Source organism: Budorcas taxicolor, chromosome 11 (assembly GCF_023091745.1).
Source record: "Budorcas taxicolor isolate Tak-1 chromosome 11, Takin1.1, whole genome shotgun sequence".
Taxonomy (NCBI): domain Eukaryota; kingdom Metazoa; phylum Chordata; class Mammalia; order Artiodactyla; family Bovidae; genus Budorcas; species Budorcas taxicolor.
Window position 1 is genome coordinate 121,832,899 of NC_068920.1, and position 21,917 is coordinate 121,854,815.

Genomic DNA, 21,917 nt, shown 5'->3' on the forward strand with positions numbered 1-21,917 from the left:
ACATATAATAAAAACCTAAGTGTAGTGATATCACTGAAATGCCTCAGCATGTAAATTAAATGCAAGAATCCATACCCAAATTTTTTGTAGTTATTGTTTTTAGTCCAACAACTTGCAGTGCACCAGCTCCAAGAACTAACTGGCAACTTCTTGAATTGAAGTACTAACAAAAGAAGGAAGAGAAAAAAACCAACAATTTATTAAAAACTACACTTTATATGCTGGCAATGTGTTAATTCTAATAATACATTCCTCTTTCCTCTTATTCAAGGACGAAATGAATTTTTCTAGTAGCAGCAATTAGGATTTGTTTATGTAATGACAGAAAAAAAAAGGGGATGTTTCCCAATAATAGTATTTACAGTCTGGTAGGAAAAAGTTGAGAAATTCTAAAAATCAGTTGTTCAAAAATTAATCTTGAATTTGCAATCATAAAACTTGTTGTTTTAGTCTTTGTAATTGGATAGTCCTATTTTCAAAAGGGTAACAAAATCTTTCTGGACTAAAATATGACAACTTTGGAATAGAATTAATTGATAGATTAATAAAGCCTTTTTTCTATCTAGCAGTTTAAAATATCTATTAATATGAAATGGCTGAATAAAACTATCACCACAGTTTCACTTCACATCAATGGTTCTGAAAGAATGATTTAAAGAAAAATCTCTAACCTTAGTGAGATGAATTTTGTAAAGTTCAGTGAATTCCTTCCATGCACATTTGAAACCAGTCCAGGTTTTTTGACCTAAGTGGCCTCAGTCATGTTCAGCACCTAACGAACAAATCAACTCCTGTCTCCAATGTCATTAACAACTCTATAGGTGTAATGAGGAATCACTAAACGTTGAGTGAGAAGGAAGCAGGTGGCCTTCAGATAACATGTTGTGAATCAACCACAGCCAAATGTCACAAAATTAATGTCTTAAAGATACCATGACCTTGAAATGTCTAAGAGTTGGAAGATTACTCACACCCTAATCTATTACTTCTTCCAACTATTTTTCCATAAAAGTGAAATCATACATACCTTCAATAAGTCTGATAGACGAGTGAGCATGTCAGTAGTCACAGATGGGATATTATCCACACACTGGCAATATTCAAGGATAATTCTTATCAACAGCAATACAGTTCTACCCAAAAAAAGAGAGAGGGAGATGAACCAGTAGGCACTCAAAACAAGAAAAATCAAACTGATTTCACATACAAAAATCAATACTGATTTTGGCAACTGTTCAATGATGGGTTTTACCTATAAGTAGAGCAAGTAGGGACTAGAGTAAGGTAACAGAAAACCTCTAGGGTGTAAAATTAAGAAGGCACTCAGTTTCAAGGTTGTGCAACTGTAGGGCATGCACTTTCATGACACTGAGAAAGGGTACTTCCTTAAATTTTGTGCTATGAGCACATCACTCTCTGTGTGACACTTGCAGTAAGTCTTTTCAGTAAGGCAGGTATCCCATTCCTTGGCCAATTTAAAAATCCTTGGCCAATACTGAAAAAAGTTTAAGCAGTGTTTCTGATTATGTAGCAGGTTATTATAAATGTTGAATTAAGGAAGGGCCTAGTCTAGATTTTCTAAGTGAGATAAAAGAAATTGTGGCTTCTGAGAACAATGTATCTCCTAAGAAGCTTATTGGTAAGTCACAAAAGGTTTTCCAAAGATGAGAAAGTTATAAGCTCATTAGCAAGATATGTCACAATCTGAAAAGAGACACCACTGGGAGGTTAAATAAGGTTGACATTAAGGGGGAAACAGCCATTCATTACAGGACATCTAAATTCAATGAGATTCTGAGAAATGAGTGATCCATGTAAAATAATGTTTTATAAAAGTCTGAAGAAGAAAGAGCAGTGCTTCAAGGAGGAGACTATCTAGCTTTTATAACAGCTTAATTGTTAGACTATACATTACTCTCCATGCATAATCCTAGAGTCTGCTTTATTGGGCAGCAGTCCATTGCTATCTTTTGTAATCTTCTTGCTGAATATACAATACTTCCCCTTTAGCCAGAGAGTTCATCTTTTTGGCAGTAGTCTCTTAGCTTAAAGAGCAAGAAAGACAGATAGCTAGAGGGGACCATTTCCATTAAGCAAGGGAAGAGTAACAAGACACAGTCCTTCCTCAGTATTCCCAGAGGACTGGTTCCAGGATACCCTGTGAATACCAAAACTCATGCATGCTCAAGTCCTTTATATAAAATGGCAGAGTAAAGTCTTCCCTCTATATCCATGGGTTCTACATGCTGGTTAGTGGGATGCAGAACCTGCGGATATTGAGGGCCAATTACAATGGGTAATTACGGAAAGAAATGACAATTAGACTGAAGGAGTAAGATTACAGTGAGGTTGAAAAAAGTTTTGTCCTACTAGAAATGGAAAAGAATTCCAGAAAAGAAAGGAATGGAAGCTTTAGCTTACAATGGTTGTACTTTGGAGTTTTGGAGAATATATACAGGTTGAGAAAAAGCATAAATTCTATTCACACTAATTGAGTGCTTATTAGGTGCCAAGAAAAATTAAAATGGTAAATGAGACCCATCTTTGAGGAATTCAGATAATAACCAGGGAGATACATACACAAATAAGTAACTCTACTACACTGCAGAAAGCCATGATAGAGGCACACAGAGTTACAAGGCGAGGATCATTCATTCTTCCTGGAGGGGATGGCTATTTCAGAAAAGACTCTTTTAGTGACAAGAAACCAGAGAAGGCAATGGCACCCCACTCCAGTACTCTTGCCTGGAAAATCCATGGACGGAGGAGCCTGGTAGGCTGCAGTCCATGGGGTCGCTGAGAGTCGGACACAACTGAGTGACTTCACTTTCACTTTTCACTTTCATGCATTGGAGAAGGATATGGCAACCCACTCCAGTGTTCTTGCCTGGAGAATCCTAGGGACGGGGAAGCCTGGTGGGCTGCTATCTATGGGGTCACACAGAGTCAGACACAACTGAAGTGACTTAGCAGCAGCAGTGACAAGAAACAAAGAAGAAAAGCGAAAAAGAATTCTGGTATAGATAATGGGAGCTAGATTTTGATTCTAATTCTGGCTCCATGTGAGTAATTTTATAAGCCAGAAAGAAAAACACCAATACAATATACTAACACATATATATGGAATTTAGAAAGATGGCAATGAAAACCCTGTATGCAAGACAGGAAAAAAGACACAGCTGTGTATAACGGACTTTTGGACTCAGAGGGAGAGGGAGAGGGTGGGATGATTTAGGAGAATGGCATTCTATCATGTATACTATCATGTAAGAATTGAATCACCAGTCTATGTCTGACGCAGGATACAGCATGCTTGGGGCTGGTGCATGGGGATGACCCACAGAGATGTTATGGGGAGGGAGGTGGGAGGGGGGTTCATGTTTGGGAACACATGTAAGAATTAAAGATTTTAAAATTAAAAAAATAAAAAACTATAAAATAAAATAAAAAAAAGAAGAAATGTATTAAATAAACTAAGTGAAAAAGACAGGATACAAAAAAATAAAAATAAAAATAAAAATAAATACTTAAACTTCTAAGCTCCAATTCTCTTAACCGTAGAAAGGGAACAATAATACCTGAAATGTCTATTTCATAGTGTGATTGGAGAGATCAAATGAGATCATATATATGAAAATACCTAAACTATTAAGTGTTATGAAAGTATATGAAGATATCATCTTAAGTATCTATTAATAAAAGGCATAAAGCCCTAGACAAACAACACTGGAATTTATATTTTTCTTAGTTAACTTGAATTTGAAATACTGTTATTGGTAAAAGAATAAAAGACCTAATGACAAATGATGGTAATGGAAATAACTACCAACAACTATCAAATTCTTGTTAGGTGAACTAGAACTGTGCAAGATGCTTTACAGGAATTACCTGTTTCACAATAATTCTAAGTACAGTACTATTGCCCAGATTTTGTTTTACAAAGAAGGAAACTAAGGCACACAGAGTAACTTGCCCAAAGTCACAAAGTAACAGAGTTGCTGGGATTCAAACCTAAGCAGTTTGACTCCAGAGCTCACAACTTCAATATGCTGCACATTGCACACCAAGAAAAGTTGCAGGTAAAAAAGACAGAAAGAGCCTGAGACATTTACAGCAGAGAGCCACTGTAGCACCCTTGCTGCTGCTGCTGCTATGTCGCTTCAGTCGTGTCTGACTCCGTGAGACCCCATAGACAGCAGCCCACCAGGCTTCCCCGTCCCTGGGATTTTCCAGGCAAGAACACTGGAGTGGGTTGCCATTTGGATGTACCTCAAAGTTCTTGTTGTAAGAGAAAAATCAACCAACACCTTTTTTGTTTAGCCAGTGTAGTCTCTAATGGATACAGAATACAACAAAATAAAAAGGAATCCACAAAATTTATTTAAAATTCTTTGTAAGATTTATAGTTGTTAATCTAAAATTTCCAGTTCACATCAAGGAGTAACTAGAAGACCTATATTTTAAACACTTGACCTAACTAACAAAGAAAAATGTGTCACTCACCCAACAACAGCATACTGTTGCCCCTCAACAGTAAGAACTTCAGCTGGTTTTCTTTCTTCTGTAGCTAAAGAGTTAAAACAAATAAAGAGACATGGGTATAAGATGAAACAAAATACTGTATAAAAAATTTAAACTAGGAAAAAAACTGAAAAAGTTCCTGTCTAAGGCCTGGAACAACCTCATTTTTGCAAATAAACCTACTTCTTGGAAAACAATTTAGCACAAAGTAAGTAAAGTATATTGGATTTGGAATCAGAGAAATTTGAATTTGAGTTCCAGTATTACCAATTACTGGATAAATGACTTTGGACCAATTACTTCTTTAGAGTCTCAGTATCTGTATCCATTAAACATAGACAATGATATCTATCTTTAAGTGTAGTTGTCAGTGAAAGAGATAATGCTTACAAACTAGCTGTCCTCTAGGTCTGGTACATGGCAGATGGCTGATAAGAAGTAAGAGTGTTATTATAAGAAGTAAAAGAGTGTTATTAGCTGGAAAAGCATAACTAGCATTTCAGCTGGTTTTATTATAATCTTTAGAATACAAGTTAATACCTAAATTCAGTGGAGAGATTATATATTTAGTTTTTATGATATTTATCCAAAAGTTACTTTATTTTCAGTACATGGTATTCTTTATCATTAAAAAACAAAATTCAGTTATGTTGAGGTGAAAAGAACAGTGGACTGGATTACTGTCTTGAATCAGCCAGTTAAACAGAGTACCATGGGCAAGTAAGTCATAATGATTCCCTAAGTTTCAACTCCCTTTGTTCTAAGACATTAAATATCTACATCTTCATTTCTTTCAAGTAAAGAAATTCAGTGTGATATAATTTCTAACCACAATTCACTCTATATGTCAGATTAAAGTTTCTTGAGGACAGGGATTGTGCCTCAACCAACACTCAATACTGCAGAGAAGTGACTTAGCACAGTAGTTAAAAAGGGGCCCTAACATCAGTCTGCCTGCAGTTGGATCCCAGCTCTACCACTTTCTAGTCATGTAACCTTAGGTATGTTGCTTAACCTCTTTGTGCCTCAGTTTCCGTATCTGTTAAATGGGAATACTACAGCTCATGGACCTGTAAATGAGATAACCATGTAAAGTGCTTAGAACAAACTGTCTAGCATTGGGTAAGCACTAAATTAATATTTACTGCTATCCATTAAACTTCATCTCCCCATGCCTCAATAAGTAGTTAGTAACTCAATAAATGGATGAGAGGTGAATGAATATAACCCAGGATCCTTCACTTTGCATGAACTAGTAAAATATTAATGAATTTCTAATGGCATATACTTTCTTCCTGGTCAGAGAAAAACAAAAGACAGAGCAGGGTTTGTAAGAGAAACTTTCTACTGTCCGTATCCTACAAAGAGGAAGTGAAAATAAAGAATTCACTCTGTGGGAAAAACACATGATAAATTAAATCACACTAGAGTTATGATTTTAATTCAAAATTGGAATGTGTTCAGGATAGTGAACTCCAATCAAATACAGCGTGAAAGAACAGATGGCTAATAAGTCCTATAGTTTTAAGTTTGTGATTTAGGATGATCAGAGTATCTTATTTTTCTTTTAGTCTTTACCACTTAAACACTTTTGCTTTGCTAATATCATACAATCAATTTAAAAATCGTGACTACCACCCAACACTGTTATCTACTAACAATGGTCACTAAACAGAAATTTACTTCATTTCTTTAATTTCTCTCTCGACTATATTTGAATTACTCTAATTTTCACCTGTTCCTCATCCCCTCTAGTTACAGTGGGCAGAGGGAGCCCCTCTCTTGAACTGTGGATTCAATTCCAGGGGTCCTACCCCTAGAATCATTCTATGTCACTCTTATTTTAAATCAACCTTCTTCCTCTTTCTATTAAGCATAAAAGTATAATTCAGTTTCTCTTATCTTAAAATTCTCTCAATTCCCTAAGGAAATTTAAAGGTAATAGTCTCTCTAATAGCTCTTGTGTCTCTAGCTGCCATTTCATCATTTACTTTCCCTTCAGGGCCAAACTTAAAAGGCCTGTTTGAAAAGGTAGCCTTACACTCGTCTGCTCTTCCTTTTGAATTACTCAGCAATGAACTACAATCTGGCTCTATCACTCCACTGAATTAAAAAGACTGTAAATTATCTCCTGTGTGTTAAACAAGTGGTCACTATCACTCTTTCTCTTGCAATACAGTTGTATTTTATGATACAGTATACAATTTTTAAATATTCCTATGTAAAAATATTAAACTTTCATTAAATGCATAAAAACTGAAAGTGCAACTGCCTCCTCCATTAAAAACATTCAAGAACTTCATAACTACAATGCATCCTGGTATTACACTTTAACTGGCATACAAAAATAGTTCTAGCCATTGTGTATCTTTCACAAGAAACCTGATTGATATATAATACCAATGACAATTTTCTTCTCGAAACTCTAATTTTTTAACTTTTGTCTTCTAGATTGTCCTGCCTCCCTGCCCTTCCTCTGTAGTCTCCTTCATAATTTTTTTTTCTATGGTTCTTTCCATTTTGGTTTTCTCTAGCATATCACTACTACCTTACTTATGACTGCTAATAAATATATTTTTCATTAGACTTAGCCCTTTTAAAGTAAAATTATACCTTTATCTATGTCTCAATATCTTGACACATAGTAGAAGTTTACCAGTATAATACATATTCTCTAAACAATATAGTACAGTGGTTAAGAACACAGCTATAAAATTACACAACTGCTAAGTCGCTTCAGTCGTGTCCGACTCTATGTGACCCCATAGACAGCAGCCCACCAGGCTCCCCCATCCCTGGGATGCTCCAGGCAAGAACACTGGAGTGGGTTGCCATTTCCTTCTCCAACGCATGAAAGTGAAAACAGAAAGTGAAGTTGCTCAGTTGTGTCCGACTCTTCGCAACCCCATGGACTGCAGCCTACCAGGCTCCTCGGTCCATGGGATTTTCCAGGCAAGAGTACTGGGGTGGGGTGCCATTGCCTTCTCCAAACCACAGATCTTCATTTATACCAAATTCTGTAACCCCTGGCAGCCTCATGCCTCCTCAATACTAAATAAGGTAACAATAGTATCTTTATCGTAGGTTGCTGGGAGAGTAAATGCATGTAAAGCACTTGGTCCAATGTTTGGAATATGGTTAATAGTCAATAAATATTTTAAATTATTATAAATTGCCACATACTTTTCAAGTCAACTACTTACTAACTAAGCTGGGAATATGAGTTCTAAGGTTTCTAAGAGGCACTATCAATTAAAAAAATATTAAGCACTCTTACAAAATTAACAAACAATATAAAACTGAAACAGAATGTGTAAAAGAGTACACATACCCCCTGATTTTTTTTCAGGTAAAGCAATCTTTCCATCTGATATAGAATCAACAAGATCCTGAAATTCTGCAGGAACATCAGCTTGCTTCCAGCGTTCATTGTCTAAGAGAAGGCTATTCAAAAGTAAAAAGAAAGATAAACTTCAATAATATTTCAACCCTATCTCTTAGGGTGAAAAGAAAAAGAAAAGCCAAGTGAGTACTTAAGACTTATATATTTCAGACTACATGTATCTTAGTTAAATTCAAGTAGAGCCCATGCAATACAAGGCATTTGACTTTCTAAACAGTAACGGTCATAGGCTGTTGCTAGTACATGAGACTTTTAAAAAGTGCTGAACAGCTTAACAAACTGAGGTCATTCATAAACAGTACAAATAGTTTCAGGAAATATTTTCCTTTTTATATCTCTTAGCCTAGTCAAGAAGAATGGTAAAACATAATTAACTTCACTTTGAGTGGGAAAGCAAAAGTCAGTCTATCAGGATAAGTACTTTCATGGAAATAAACATTCTAACTCCACTTTCAAAAGCCAAGAAATGGTGATTTTAATTACACAATGTCTATAATTAAAAAGAAAAATAATTGTCAGGGGTTTTAATTGGCCAATCAATGAAGTTTCCTCTTTTAAATATAACTGTGTTTTATAAAGAAAAAGGAGAAAAAATGAACAGAATGGACATGGTAATAATACCTGAGTTTGGTTTTTCTCTCTTCATGAAACCTATTTACAAATTTATTTGCTTGGCTCTGAAGTGCTCCAAGTAATGACATGCTTTTTCTCCCACATATCTGTTCAGTTTCTAAAATGAATGCTTCTATTAATCTGGAAAGTGATATGAATTCCGTGGAATTTAGCTTATCAAGAAAACCATCCTAAATTTTAAAGATAATATAATATTTATGAGTTAGTATAATACAAAATATGGAATAGCTATAAAACCAACTTAATATTAATTTATAATACTTATACTAATTCCTAAAAATTATTTGAAGATAATTTTTAATGAAATTTCCCAATACTTTAGTCCCAGAGATCAACCATTAAAAGTTTAAGATGTCTAAATTTTATTCTGATCCCTTTAAGATAAAGTAAGTCAAATAAATTCAGGTCATACTACACAAGTTTCATAATACTGGAGAATGACTAATTCTCTTAATAAATTATTTGGTTAGCAATACACATATATATGTATAAAAATAGCATATTAATTTCAAATATTTATTAAGTCTTTTAATCATTTATTTGAAATTCAAGCTTAAGTTTTACTATTTCTTTTATTTGGATTATTTTGCATTTTAGCACCTCCCTAATAGACCACTCCCTAATAGACCACACTAGTGGTCTATTAGATGTTAAAATAGTGGTCTATTAAGTGTTAAAAATATAATATACATTATGCACAATATAGGGATACAAGCAAGGATATATTCTATATTTTCAAAATAATTTTACTATGTAAAAAATATCTAAACTTTATCAAAACAAATAACCTTTGCTCTTGACATGAGAAATTTGACGGCTCGATCATGGCATATATCTGAGGCACTATACAATAACTCCTGGGTATTGTTTGCCAGCTTTCCTAGCTCTAAGTCAGTTAATTTCACATCTTCATTGACCCTGAAAATGACAAAAAGAGATTAAGTCAAGAAAAGCTGTGAACACACTGATCTCCACAGATGACATACCAATAAAAAACAAAAAGCTGTAAAATTTACATTTAAGGGAAAAATCTGTTTTGATGTGTCACACAGTTTTAATTTTGTGGCAGGGCATCATATAAGCAAGTTCAGATAGTACAAATAAACTTCTCCCTAATCTTTAATAATAATCTTCTCTCTCTGCTGTAGTATTTTTAATACTTAATTCAGACTCTGACTGGAAATTCTGCAAAAACTATAGCCAAAAACAAACAAACAAAACAAAACATTAGGTACAAGGTCATAGCTATGGCAGGTTGTACACAGATTGCCCAGGATGACATAGTGGAAGGAAGAGGAAAGAAATGGAAGGAAGGAACAAACAGGCCGGCTTTTTGCTTATAATTATGAATGACTAATAACAGTTAGATCAACTGAACTAATATTTCTTGGGCATTTATTGTATTTAAGTACTAGACACTGGAGGGAATATGTTTTCTTAAGGAACTTACAATTAAATAGGAGTATTTATAATATGTAATGCATTTATTCCAATTTTGAGGAAGAAATGTAAAGACTTTTTGTCTTTTTATGCATTCCCCACCCCACCCCCTCAGAGCATGTATAAAGATCACTGATTTTGTGCCAAAAATTCAGCTTAGTGTTAAAGTGCAGTGCCTTAGCATAATTTTCCTACGTGGTGGCTCAGCAGTAAAGATTCTGTCTGTCAATGCAAGAGACGTGGGTTTGTTCCCTGGATTGGGAAGATCCCATGGAGAAGGAAATGTCAACCCACTCCAGTATTCTCGCCTGGGAAATACCATGGACAGAGAAGCCTGACAGGCTACTGTCCATGGGGTTGTAAAAGAGTTAGACACAACTTAGTGACCAAAGAACGACAACTTTCAAAGACATTTCAAAGAGGATGTGATGTCTATTAATTTGAGGCAAACCACTGGGTTAAGGTATTGAAGAAAGTTATTACCTGCTATCCTTTAAAGTTATGTCATTAAGTTTATTTACTAGTACTTAAAATAATAGAAGGATTAATATTTTCAAAACACTTTCAGATACAGTATCTTAACTTGGTTCTCACACTCTGAGGCAGACAGATAAGCTCCTACTTAACAGAGGAGGATACTGAATCTTGAAAGTTTAAGTGATCTACCCAAGGTCACAAGGTTAAAAGCATGAGACTAGAACCCAGAATTAGTCTAATTATATTTCTAACCTGCTAAGCTTCCTCTATTCCAATATTTACTTCTATAAACAGCCCAAGTGCTATTTCAGTACCACATCCCATAAAGCTGGGAAGTTTGAGCTTCATAAATTATTTAATTATTTGTAATTTTGCTTTTAAAAAAGATTTTTAAAATTTTGAGTCTAACTGGATCTCTGTACTGTTGACAGGAAAAACAAAAAACTGCTCACAAACATGAACCAGTGTCTGGTTACATATACAAAAGAGTTGAAAGCAGGATCTCAAAGAGGTATTTGCACACTCATTCGCACAGTGGCACTATTTAGAACAGCCAAGGGATGGAAGCAACCCAAGAGTCCACTGACAGATCAATGGGTAAAATGTGGTATATACCTATAATGGAATATCATTCGGCCTCAAAAAAAGAAGGAAATTCTGACACACTACAATATAGATGAAACTTAAAGACATCTCTGTGCTTAGTCGCTCAGTCCTGTCCGACTCTTTGGGAACCAATGGACTACAGCCCACCAGGCTCCTCTGTCCCTGAATTCTCCAGGCAAGAATACTAGAGTGGATTGCCACTTCCTCCTCCAGGGGATAGTCCCTACCCAGGGATCAAACCCAAGCCTCCTACATTATCAGGCGGGATCTTTACCACTAGCGCCACCTGGGACACCCCTAAAGACATAAATGCTAAACAAAATAAGACAGTCTCAAAAGGACAAACAGTGTATGATTCCACTTATATGAAGTACTTAGAGTCACTGAACTCATAGAGATACAAAGTAAAAGGGTAGTTGCCAGGGGATTGGTAGGGGAGGATATGGAGAGTTACTGTTTAATGTGCACAGGGTTTCAGATTTGCAAGAAGAAAAAGATCTCGAGATTGGTTGTACAACTAGGTGAATATATTTACCACTACTGAACTGTGCACTTAGAAATGGCTAGGATGATAAACTGCATGTGTTTGTTTAACCATAATTTAAAATAAAAAAGTTTTAAAAATCTATAATACTTTCTAATCCCATCCATTATTTTTTCTTTCCCATTTCCTGCCTGGGAAATTAGTTACTCTTTTGTGCCCATATCTACATTGCAATAAACTTACAAAGTTGTAGGTTATTTTGATAATGTAAGAAAACAAGGAAAATCTAATACTAACAAAGATACAAAAATCAGACATCATTTCTGCATGGACTGTATCTGTGACACTATTACATACTGAAAAAACACTTGACACAGGGAAGAACTAGTTAGGCTTAAATGTATAAATACATTCAATCAATCCATTGCCCCTTTGGCAATGGAAAGTGGGTAGTTTCCAGACATTTATGTACCTATGAAACATGCTGCTGCTGCTAAGTCACTTCAGTCGTGTCCAACTCTGTGTGACCCCACAGACGGTAGTCTACCAGGCTCCCCTGTCCCTGGGATTCTCCAGGCAAGAACACTGGAGTGGGTTGCCATTTCCTTCTCCAATGCATGAAAGTGAAAAGTGAAAGTGAAGTCGCTCAGTCGTGTCCAACTCTCAGCGACCCCATGGACTGCAGCATTCCAGGCTCCTCCATCCATGAGACTTTCCAGGCAAGAGTACTGGAGTGGGGTGCCACTGCCTTCTCCACTATGAAACATAGAAGGAACAATTTATAGATGCTCTGTAATCATGCTATGGGAGCACGTCATTGTGGAAAGCCAGAGAAGCCCTAAAATGCATAGTGAGCCACAATGGAGGTGGGAGGGGTGGGTTAAAATCTGAGACTGCATTTGATTTAAAGGAATCCCAAACAGTACGGGCACATTTTCCAGCTATCTTTTAATATCTCTTCTTTCTTCTGCCACAGTAACAGTTTTAGCTATCAAATAGCCAACAAGCTATACACTATTTCTCAAGCCTCTCTTATAGCTATATATAGACATGTGAAAATATTCTAGCCACTACAACGTGGGATTGCAAATTCTGAATTGTGCTCTTAAATAGAAAGGAAAAATATGAACAAGTTTATGTGACAGTAACAAGAGAGCTAACAAAGCTAAAATATATACAGATTTGTAACATCTAAGGCATCTGAGGAGAACAACAAAAAGTAGGAGAAATGATCAGATATTAAGGCTAATTAAAAAGATATCATAACTAATATAATCTTCCTTAATGGTACTGGTGCAAAGAAAGACAACTGAACAAAACAGAGTCTAGAAACAGACTCATTTATATATGAATATTTAATTTAAGGCAAGAGTGGTACTATATAGCAATGGGTAAGACAGTCTTTTCAATAAATGGTGTGAGGTCAAAAAGATAACTACATGGAAAGAAAGAAAATAACTGTTGTACACAAAAATCAATTTCAGATATGTTGTGGATCTAAATGTGCAAGGGACATCAACAAATCTTCCAGAAAAAAGCAAGAGAATATCATCAAAGTCTGAGGGTAGTGAAAGATTTTCTTCAATGGGACACACAAAAAAACATAAACCATTAAAGGAAAGAATGAATCATAAGATTATATTAAAGTTAAGAACTCTTGTTCACGAAAGACCTCAATAAAAAGTGAAAAGCCAGCCCACAGAGTAGGAGAAGGAATTTGCATCATGGACCAACTGACAAAGGATTGTGTTGAGGCTACATAAAGAATTCCCATAATCAGTAAGAAATAAAAGGCAAACCAAGAGAGAAGTGGGTAAAGGATTTATAGGCACTTCACAAGAGGATATTCAAACAGCCAGTAAATATATGAAAAGGGTCCTCTCACCAATCATCAGGGAAATAGAAATTTACACTATTACACGTGTGACATGCAAAAATGTTTTACTAACATGTGAAAGACTAACAACACCAAGATGAATGAAGATGTGGAGAGACAGGAATGCTTCCACACAGCTAATAGGATTGTAAAGGCATATAATCACTTTGGGAAATTATTTGGCTTTAGTTAAATTGACTATTCACATACTTATTCATTTTTAGATATATATTCAACAGAAATACTTATGACATGTACACCAAAGACATCTACAAGAACAGTCACAACAAATTGAAAATAATCCAAACCATTAACAGCAGAACTATATACAAATAAACTACTGCTATATGCAACAACTTAGAAAAATATCACAAATATAATGGGAAATGAAATTAGAGACTAAAGACCATAATTTAATAGTTACATTTACATAAAAGTTTAAAACCTGGAAAAAATCAATAGTTTTAATGGTTTTCTTTGGGAAAAAGTGAAAGCATAGTGGCAACAGGGTGCTTCAAAAGAGCTGGTAATGTTCTGTCTCTTAACTTGAGTGGTGATTACACCAGCATGTTCATTTTGTTATAATAAATTGAGCTGAATGTTATAACTGGTGCATTCCCCTATATATGCATTACATTCCAACTAAAAAATCAAAACAAAAAAGTAAGGAGAGTATCAGCCTTTGTCCTCTCCTTCCTGCTACTACAGATGGAAATGAGATGATAAAACTGGAGCAGCCTCCTAAGACACAGGTTGAAGCCACAAAACGAGATGGTAGATTTACCTTCTCAGCTCCAGAAAAAACTTCCTACCTCTTAACTCTTTCAGGAGAGAAACAAAATTCTATTAATATATTGCTTAAACTATAAATGTTTTAACATCTCTTTTAACAGCAATATATTTAATCAATATATGTGAAAATATAAGCCTAAACAGAGAAAGAAAAATTTTTATTTATAGGTAGTTCAGGGTTTGCTTGACTGATAGTGGGGAGAGGAGGTGTTATAGTTGACTCTACACTATAACTTCAACCTTTATAAGCTCCTAGGCCATAATCTGACTTATACCAAAATGAACAAAAACCTGAGTTGCTATTACTCTTAATAATAACAAAATATAAACGATGTTCTCAGACCAGAAAGATTTTATTGGCTTTATTTTGCTTTTGTTCTTTCTATTCAAAACACTTAATGGAGTGTAGGATTAGATGGTAATAATCGATCAGTGTTCTCTTGATTTTCACTAGTATACTGCAGTTATTAGAAAGTGCTATTGTATTTAGGAAATATATGCTGAAGTATTTGGGACATCAAGTCTGAAATCTACTGTCAAATGACTGCGTAAAAATTTTAACATGAGAGACAAAGAAAGGAGAGATGAAAAGAGAGCGAGAAAGGGAGAAAGAGGGCAATGTGATACAGACAACTGGGGAAGCAAGGTGAAGGGTATACTAGAGGTTTTTTTTTTTTTTTTAAATAATTCTGGCAACTTTTCTGTAAATCTGAAATTATTTCAAAATAAGTTTTAAAAAGTAATATTTAAAAAGACAGTGTGACCCACTTGGAAACTCATGCCTTTGAACAACTGAAAATTGTAAACCAAATACATCTTTACTATATACAAAATACAAAGGTGATACAGTAAAAGAAAGAAACACAACCAAGGAAATATTGATCTGAGTTCCAGGACAGGTTCTGCCACTAATGACTTTAAATAAGCCATCTAAACTCTCCAAATTGAGGGCATTTAATTAAATGGTTTCTTCCCAGACTTAAAATTCTGCAATTCTCAATTATTTCCAAAACTCACCTCCTTACCATCCATAAATTTTCAAAAATATGTATGTTTCATAAAATTTATTTGTTTTTGTTAAATTCCAAAAGACAGAACTATACACGGTTTTTCAATAAACTGAATAATCAGTCTTATTTAAACCATTAATAAGATGACTCAAAGTTCTGTTAATCTGGCAACAGTCACCATACTCACATAATATCCACAGCTCCTGGAGTAACAGATGATGATATCTGCTCTTTGCTGGATGAAGAATCAGTAGTACATTCTGGTTCAGATACAGAATCACTGCTGCAGGGCTCACTATTTGGAGATGCATTTCTTTGAGAGGTAGTATCTATGGCTATAGGTGTTAATTCACTCTCACTGAATGCATCACTTATAAACATGCCTTCATGGATTAAATAAGCCACTTCTGTGTCTAGCGAATTATCTTTCGCAGCATTTTTCTGTTGTGAAATCTCTTCCAATTCTCTAGTCCTTTGGTTTTTGTCAAGAACTGAGAGAACAACACTATGAATGATATTTAAGGTTGCCTAGAAGAAAACAGGATACATTTTAAATTGGTATAAAATATTTTGTACCCAAGGTTTCAAAAGTGAACTGTATGTGTATGTTTGAGCATTTTACAAATGAGTCAAGGTCATGCATATCAGAATTTCTATCTTCAATTACACAATAAAGGTTATTGGTGAAAAACAAACTGCTGAAGAGATGGGTTCCCTTTAAAGTTTAGGCATAGGGCTACACTTACAAATTAATTTTTTAAATGGTGATCTCCCTACAATACAGTGCATATTTCTCTCACTTCTTAAATAGGTTACATTGAACATAACTTGCCTATAAGAGGATCATATTCATTGATGTGCTTACTTAAAAAGAAAACACAATCCGTATTCCTTACCATATCTACTTTTATATCCATTTCTCCCCATCTCACATCTATTCTCACTCATTCAGTGTTCTCGAGACATTCTGGTTCTCTTCCTATTCTTTTAAACTCCACTGTTTCCATCTCAGTACCTTTGCTGTTTCCTCTGCCGGGAATGCTCTTCACCTTGATGTTTACGTACATCTTTCCTTTTCATCACTAAGGTTCTTGCACAAATGTCACTTCCTCAAAGAAGCCTCCTGTAACCCCTACCAGTTAATCCTATCCCATTAATCGGTTTTTTAAAAGTATCAGTTATCGCTATCTTTTAATTTTTTAGTTCTAGGTCTCTTTCCACTACAGTGTTAGCTCCATGAGATACTGTATCCTACTGCCTAGAACAGTAAGTACTGTGCATGGAGGAGGTACTCAATAAATACTGAAAGGTAGATGAATCAAGAGCAAATTTATGTAAATCAATGTCTTCATGGACTATTAAGAAATAAGGAGCTATATTCCTACTTTAACATTCAAGGTTGAACTCTCATAACTTGCTGTCCCTTTCTCAAAATTCTTGATTTCTTTTTCAGGATCTACATGGTTCTAGGCAAGTAGACTCCAAATGTAAGTCTCCAAAGATAGGATAAGGGTCTAAGGTGGGTCAATCAGCCAACAAACCACCTGAGCTTAAAGCTAAAGATACATAGAACACAACTGAGAAAAACACAGGGGAACAAAACTAAGGCTTGATAACATCATCAACTTCTCTATTAAACACCTAAAGGTTGACCTACCTACAGATTTTTTTTAGTGATATGAACTAATAAATCCCCTTCTTTAAAACACTCTGTTTCCTGTTTTCAGTTCGGTTCAGTTCAGTCACTCAGTCATGTCCGACTCTTTGCGACCCCATGAAACACAGCACGCCAGGCCTCCCTGTCCATCACCAACTCCCAGAGTTCACTCAGACTCACATCCATCGAGTCGATGATGCCATCAAGCCATTTCATCCTCTGTCGTCCCCTTCACTTCCCGCCCTCAATCTTTCCCAGCATCAGGGTCTTTTCCAATGAATCAGCTCTTTGCATCATGTGGCCAAAGTATTGGAGTTTCAGCTTCAACATCAGTCCTTCCAATAAACATCCAGGACTGATCTCCTTCAGAATGGACTGGTTGGATCTCCTTGTAGTCCAAGGGACTCTCAAGAGTCTTCTCCAATACCACAGTTCAAAAGCACCAATTCTTCAGCACTCAGCTTTCTTTATAGTCCAACTCTCAAATCCACACATGACCACTGGAAAAACCATAGCTTTGACTGCTGCTGCTGCTAAGTTGCTTCAGTCGTGTCCATCTCTATGCGACCCCATAGACGGCAGCCCACCAGGCTCCGCCATCCGTGGGATTCTCCAGGCAAGAACACTGGAGTAGGTTGCCATTTCCTTCAACAGACCTTTGTTGGGAAAGTGATGTCTCTGCTTTTTAATATGCTGTCTAGGATGGTCATAACTTTTCTTCCAAGGAGTAAGCGTGTTTTAATTTCATGGCTGCAATCACCATCTGCAGTGATTTTGGAACCCGGAAAAATAAAGTCAGCCATTGTTTCCACTGTTTCCCCATCTATCTGCCATGAAGTGATGGGACCAGATGCCATGATCTTAGTTTTCTGAATGTTGAGCTTTAAGCCAACTTTTTCACTATCCTCTTTCATTTTCATCAAGAGGCTCTTTAGTTCCTCTTCACTTTCTGCCATAGGGTGGTGTCATCTGCATATCTGAGGTGATTGATATTTCTCCCAGAAATCTGGATTCCAGCTTGTGCTTCTCCCAGCCCAGATTTTCTCATGATGTACTCTGCATAGAAGTTAAATAAGCAGGGTGACAATACACAGCCTTAACGTACTCCTTTTCCTATTTGGAACCAGTCTGTTGTTCCATGTCCAGTTCTAACTGTTGCTTCCTGACCTGCATACAGGTTTCTCAAGAGGCAAGTCAGGTGGTCTGGTATTCCCATCTCTTTCAGAATTTTCCACAGTTTATTGTGATCCACACAATCAAAGGCTTTGGCATAGTCAATAAAGCAGAAATAGATGTTTTTCGGGAACTCTCTTGCTTTTTCGATGATCCAGCAGATGTTGGCAATTTGATCTCTGGTTCCTCTGCCTTTTCTAAAACCAGCTTGAATATCGAAGTTCACAGTTCACATATTGCTGAAGCCTGGCTTGGAGTATTTTAAGCGTTAACTTTACTAGCATGTGAGATGAGTGCAATTTTGTGGTAGTTTGAGCATTGCCTTTCTTTGGGATTGGAATGAAAACAGCTTTTCCAGTCCTGTCGCCACTGCTGAGAGATCATTCTGTTGTTTTTGAGACTGCATCCAAGTACTGCATTTTGGACTCTTGTTGACTATGATGGCTACTCCATTTCTTCTAAGGGATTCCTGCCCACATTAGTAGATATAATGGTCATCTGAGTTAAATTCACCCATTCCAGTCCATCTTAGTTCACTGATTCCTAGAATGTCAATGTTCACTCTTTGTCATCTCCTGTTTGACCACTTCCAATTTGCCTTGATTCATGGACCTAACATTTCAGGTTCCTATGCAATATTGGTCTTTACAGCATCCAACCCTGCTTCCATCACCAGTTCCATTCACAACTGGGTGTTGTTTTTGCTTTGACCCCATCCCTTCATTCTTTCTGGAGTTATTTCTCCACTGATCTCCATTAGCATATTGGGCACCTACCGACCTGGGGAATTCATCTTTCAATGTCCTATCTTTTTGCCTTTTCATACTGTTCCTGTTTATTTGGGACTAAATGTAATCTAAGTGAATATTCCATACAGTATTAGACAGAGATACTGAGCCTTCAAGTCTGTGGAGACTGTACATCTTCTCTGCTCATCAGTAACTTCTCTATTGTCACAAACCTGCTCCCTGCTAAACGATTCCACTGCTGCTTTTAATCCTTACTGCTGTCTTAATCTTTAATATGCTACCTCTCCCATCTTCATTTCTGCCTTTCTTCTCCCTTATCTCTTCTCTCTTGGTGATTTTCTTTCTCAAAAAATTTTCTCATTAAAAAATAATTAAACATAGTCTTTCTCTCCTCCAGCAACTAATCTGCACCTCACCCACAGGCCAGCTATGCAAAACTGAGTCCACCTTCCAGTTTCAGGTTCAGTCCTGCATAGTCACCCAATATGCTCCCAAACCTCCTTGCCACAGGATTAGAAATAAGAAGAAAATCCAGACCCAAACCAATCAGTGCATAGCATTTTTTTTACCACAGTGATTGGGTATGTGACCCAAATTAGCCCAATGGTTTAAAATGAGGGACTTTCATTTGATGACTGAAGAAGGAAAAAATCTTGTTCTAGGAGGTACAGTATACAAATGTGGAAGACTTGAAACTGTTACATTTAGATATTTTGCTGTAATTACGTTAGTTACTTTAAAAGTGAAGTCGAAAAAGAGGAGGTAGAAATGAAATAAAACAGTAAAACTAATCAAGAAAACAATGACCACACCAAAACTGAAGTCTATCGTTTTTGGACTATTTTAAGTTCCTCAAGCCAATACATTTCTTTTATTGTTTAAATTAGTCTGATTTGGACATTTTGCCACTTTTAACTGACAACATCTTAGCTAATACAATAAATTTTCTCTATACAGTGTATTGGCTGTATCTCTTAGGGGTTCTTCTTCACTGTTTTCACGATATCTACAAGTTTTAAAGGTTTGTGATTATTTTTTTTTTTTAAGTCCAGAATCATTCTTGTTTAAGAATGCCAGAAGATTTCACAATACATAATAGATTCAACAGTAGGGTAAAGCAGCTATTCCCCAATAAAAAATTTCAAAATAATAATAAAAAAAATAATGTGCTCAGAACAGTGCCTGGCACAAAGTAACTAGCTAATAAATGCATTAAAAAAAAATGTAGGCAGATAATTTACTTTCTGAACTTTCCTACTGCAGCAATTTTAGTTAAGTTCATGTTTAAATAACAGAACAACTAAAATAAATTTTTCCAGTCTTGAGAACAGTGAATGAAATAATCTGGTAACCATATTGATTAAGCCTCTAAAATGATAGTCCAGATCTGTCTATGTAACAAATTGAAAATCAGAGTTAAAAATTTCTTGAAAAGACTGTCAAGCTGCATTTAAGGATTATTTTCTTTTTCAGCTATACAAATCATACTAAACTATGGGGTATAAACAATAAACAAAAATTCAAAATACAATTAATGCCCCCAAATAAACATATACACTTGTGGTCAATTAATCTACAATAAAGAATACAAGAATATACAATGGAGAAAAGACAGTCTCTTCAACAAGTGGTACTGGGAAAACAAGCTACATGCGAAAGAATGAAATCAGAACACTCTCTAACACCATCTACAAAAATAAACTCAAAATTGATTAAAGAAGTAAATGTAAGACTGGATACTATAAAACTCCTAGGGGAAAACACAGGCAGAATGCTCTTGGAAACAAATTACAGCAGTATTTTTATGGAGCTGAATCCTAGAGTTATGGAAATAAAAACAATAATAAACAAATGGGACCTAATTAAACTTAAAAGCTTTTGCACAGCAAAGGAAACCACAAACAAAATGAAAAGACTGGGAGAAAATATTTGAAAATTATGTGACCTACAAGGAATTAATTTCCAAAATACACAAACAGCTTATATAGGTCAATTAAAAAAAAAACACCACCAAATCAAAAAATGGGCAGATCTAGACAATTCTCCAAAGAAGACACACAGACAGCCAAAAGGCATATGAAATGATGTTTGATACTGCTAATTATTAGAGAAATACCATCCATAACCACAATGAGGTATCACCTCACACTGATCAGAATGGCCATCTTCAAAACGTATACAAATAATAAATGCTGGAGAGGATGTGGAGAAAATGGTTCCTTCTGACACCACTGGTGGGAATATAAATTGGTGCAGCCACTATGGAAAACAGTATGGAAGTTCCTTAAAATACTAAAAATAGAGTTATCATATGATCCAGTGATGCCACTCGTGGGCATATATCTGGAGAAAACTCTAATTAGAAGAGATATATGCAACCCAATATTCATAGCAGTACTATTTACAATAGCCAAGACATGGAAATGTCCACTGACAGATAAATGGGCAAAAATATGTGGTAAATATACACAATGGAATATTATTCAGCCATAAAAAGAATGAAAAATGCCATCAATCCATGTAGCAACATGGATAGATCTAGAAATTGTCATACTAATTGAAGTAAGTTAGATACAGAAAGACAATACCACATACCACATGATGTCACTTATAGGTAGAATCCAAAGAAAAAAGAGATACTAATGAACTCATTAACAAAAAAGAAACAGACTCACAGACATAGAAAACAAACTTATGGTTACCAAAGGGGAAAGGGCAGGGCAGGGGATGGATAAACTAGGAGTTTGAGATTAGCAGACACAAACTATATAAAACAGATAAACAGTGGTCCTACTGTATAGCACAGGGAACTATATTCAACATCCTGTAATAAGCTATAATGGAAAAGACTATAAAATGAATACATGTAACTGAATAACTGAATCACTTTTCTGTATACCAGAAACTAATACAACACTGTAAGTCAACTATACTTCAATTACAAAAATGTAATGACTCTTTCTGTAGAAAACTTAGGGAAAAGAGAAAAGAATGAATAACAAGTTTAAATTACACATAATTCTACCATCTAAAGGTAACCACAAAAAGACAGGCTGTCTCTGGTCTATGCAGATTAAGAGGTAAAAAAATAAAAAA

The 21,917-nt window shown here is 35.6% G+C and overlaps 1 protein-coding gene across 1 annotated transcript in view; it reads right to left on the minus strand.

Annotated features, from left to right (window-relative positions):
* Positions 1-21,917, minus strand: part of VPS54 (VPS54 subunit of GARP complex) — a 97,261-nt gene that overhangs the window by 16,944 nt on the left and 58,400 nt on the right. The window contains exons 12-18 of the mRNA XM_052648802.1: positions 15,430-15,770; positions 9,346-9,475; positions 8,546-8,727; positions 7,853-7,965; positions 4,504-4,567; positions 1,028-1,133; positions 76-163 (exon numbers count right to left, since the gene is read on the minus strand). Coding sequence (XP_052504762.1) covers positions 76-163; positions 1,028-1,133; positions 4,504-4,567; positions 7,853-7,965; positions 8,546-8,727; positions 9,346-9,475; positions 15,430-15,770 — 1,024 coding nt within the window. The remainder of the gene's footprint in view (positions 1-75; positions 164-1,027; positions 1,134-4,503; positions 4,568-7,852; positions 7,966-8,545; positions 8,728-9,345; positions 9,476-15,429; positions 15,771-21,917) is intronic.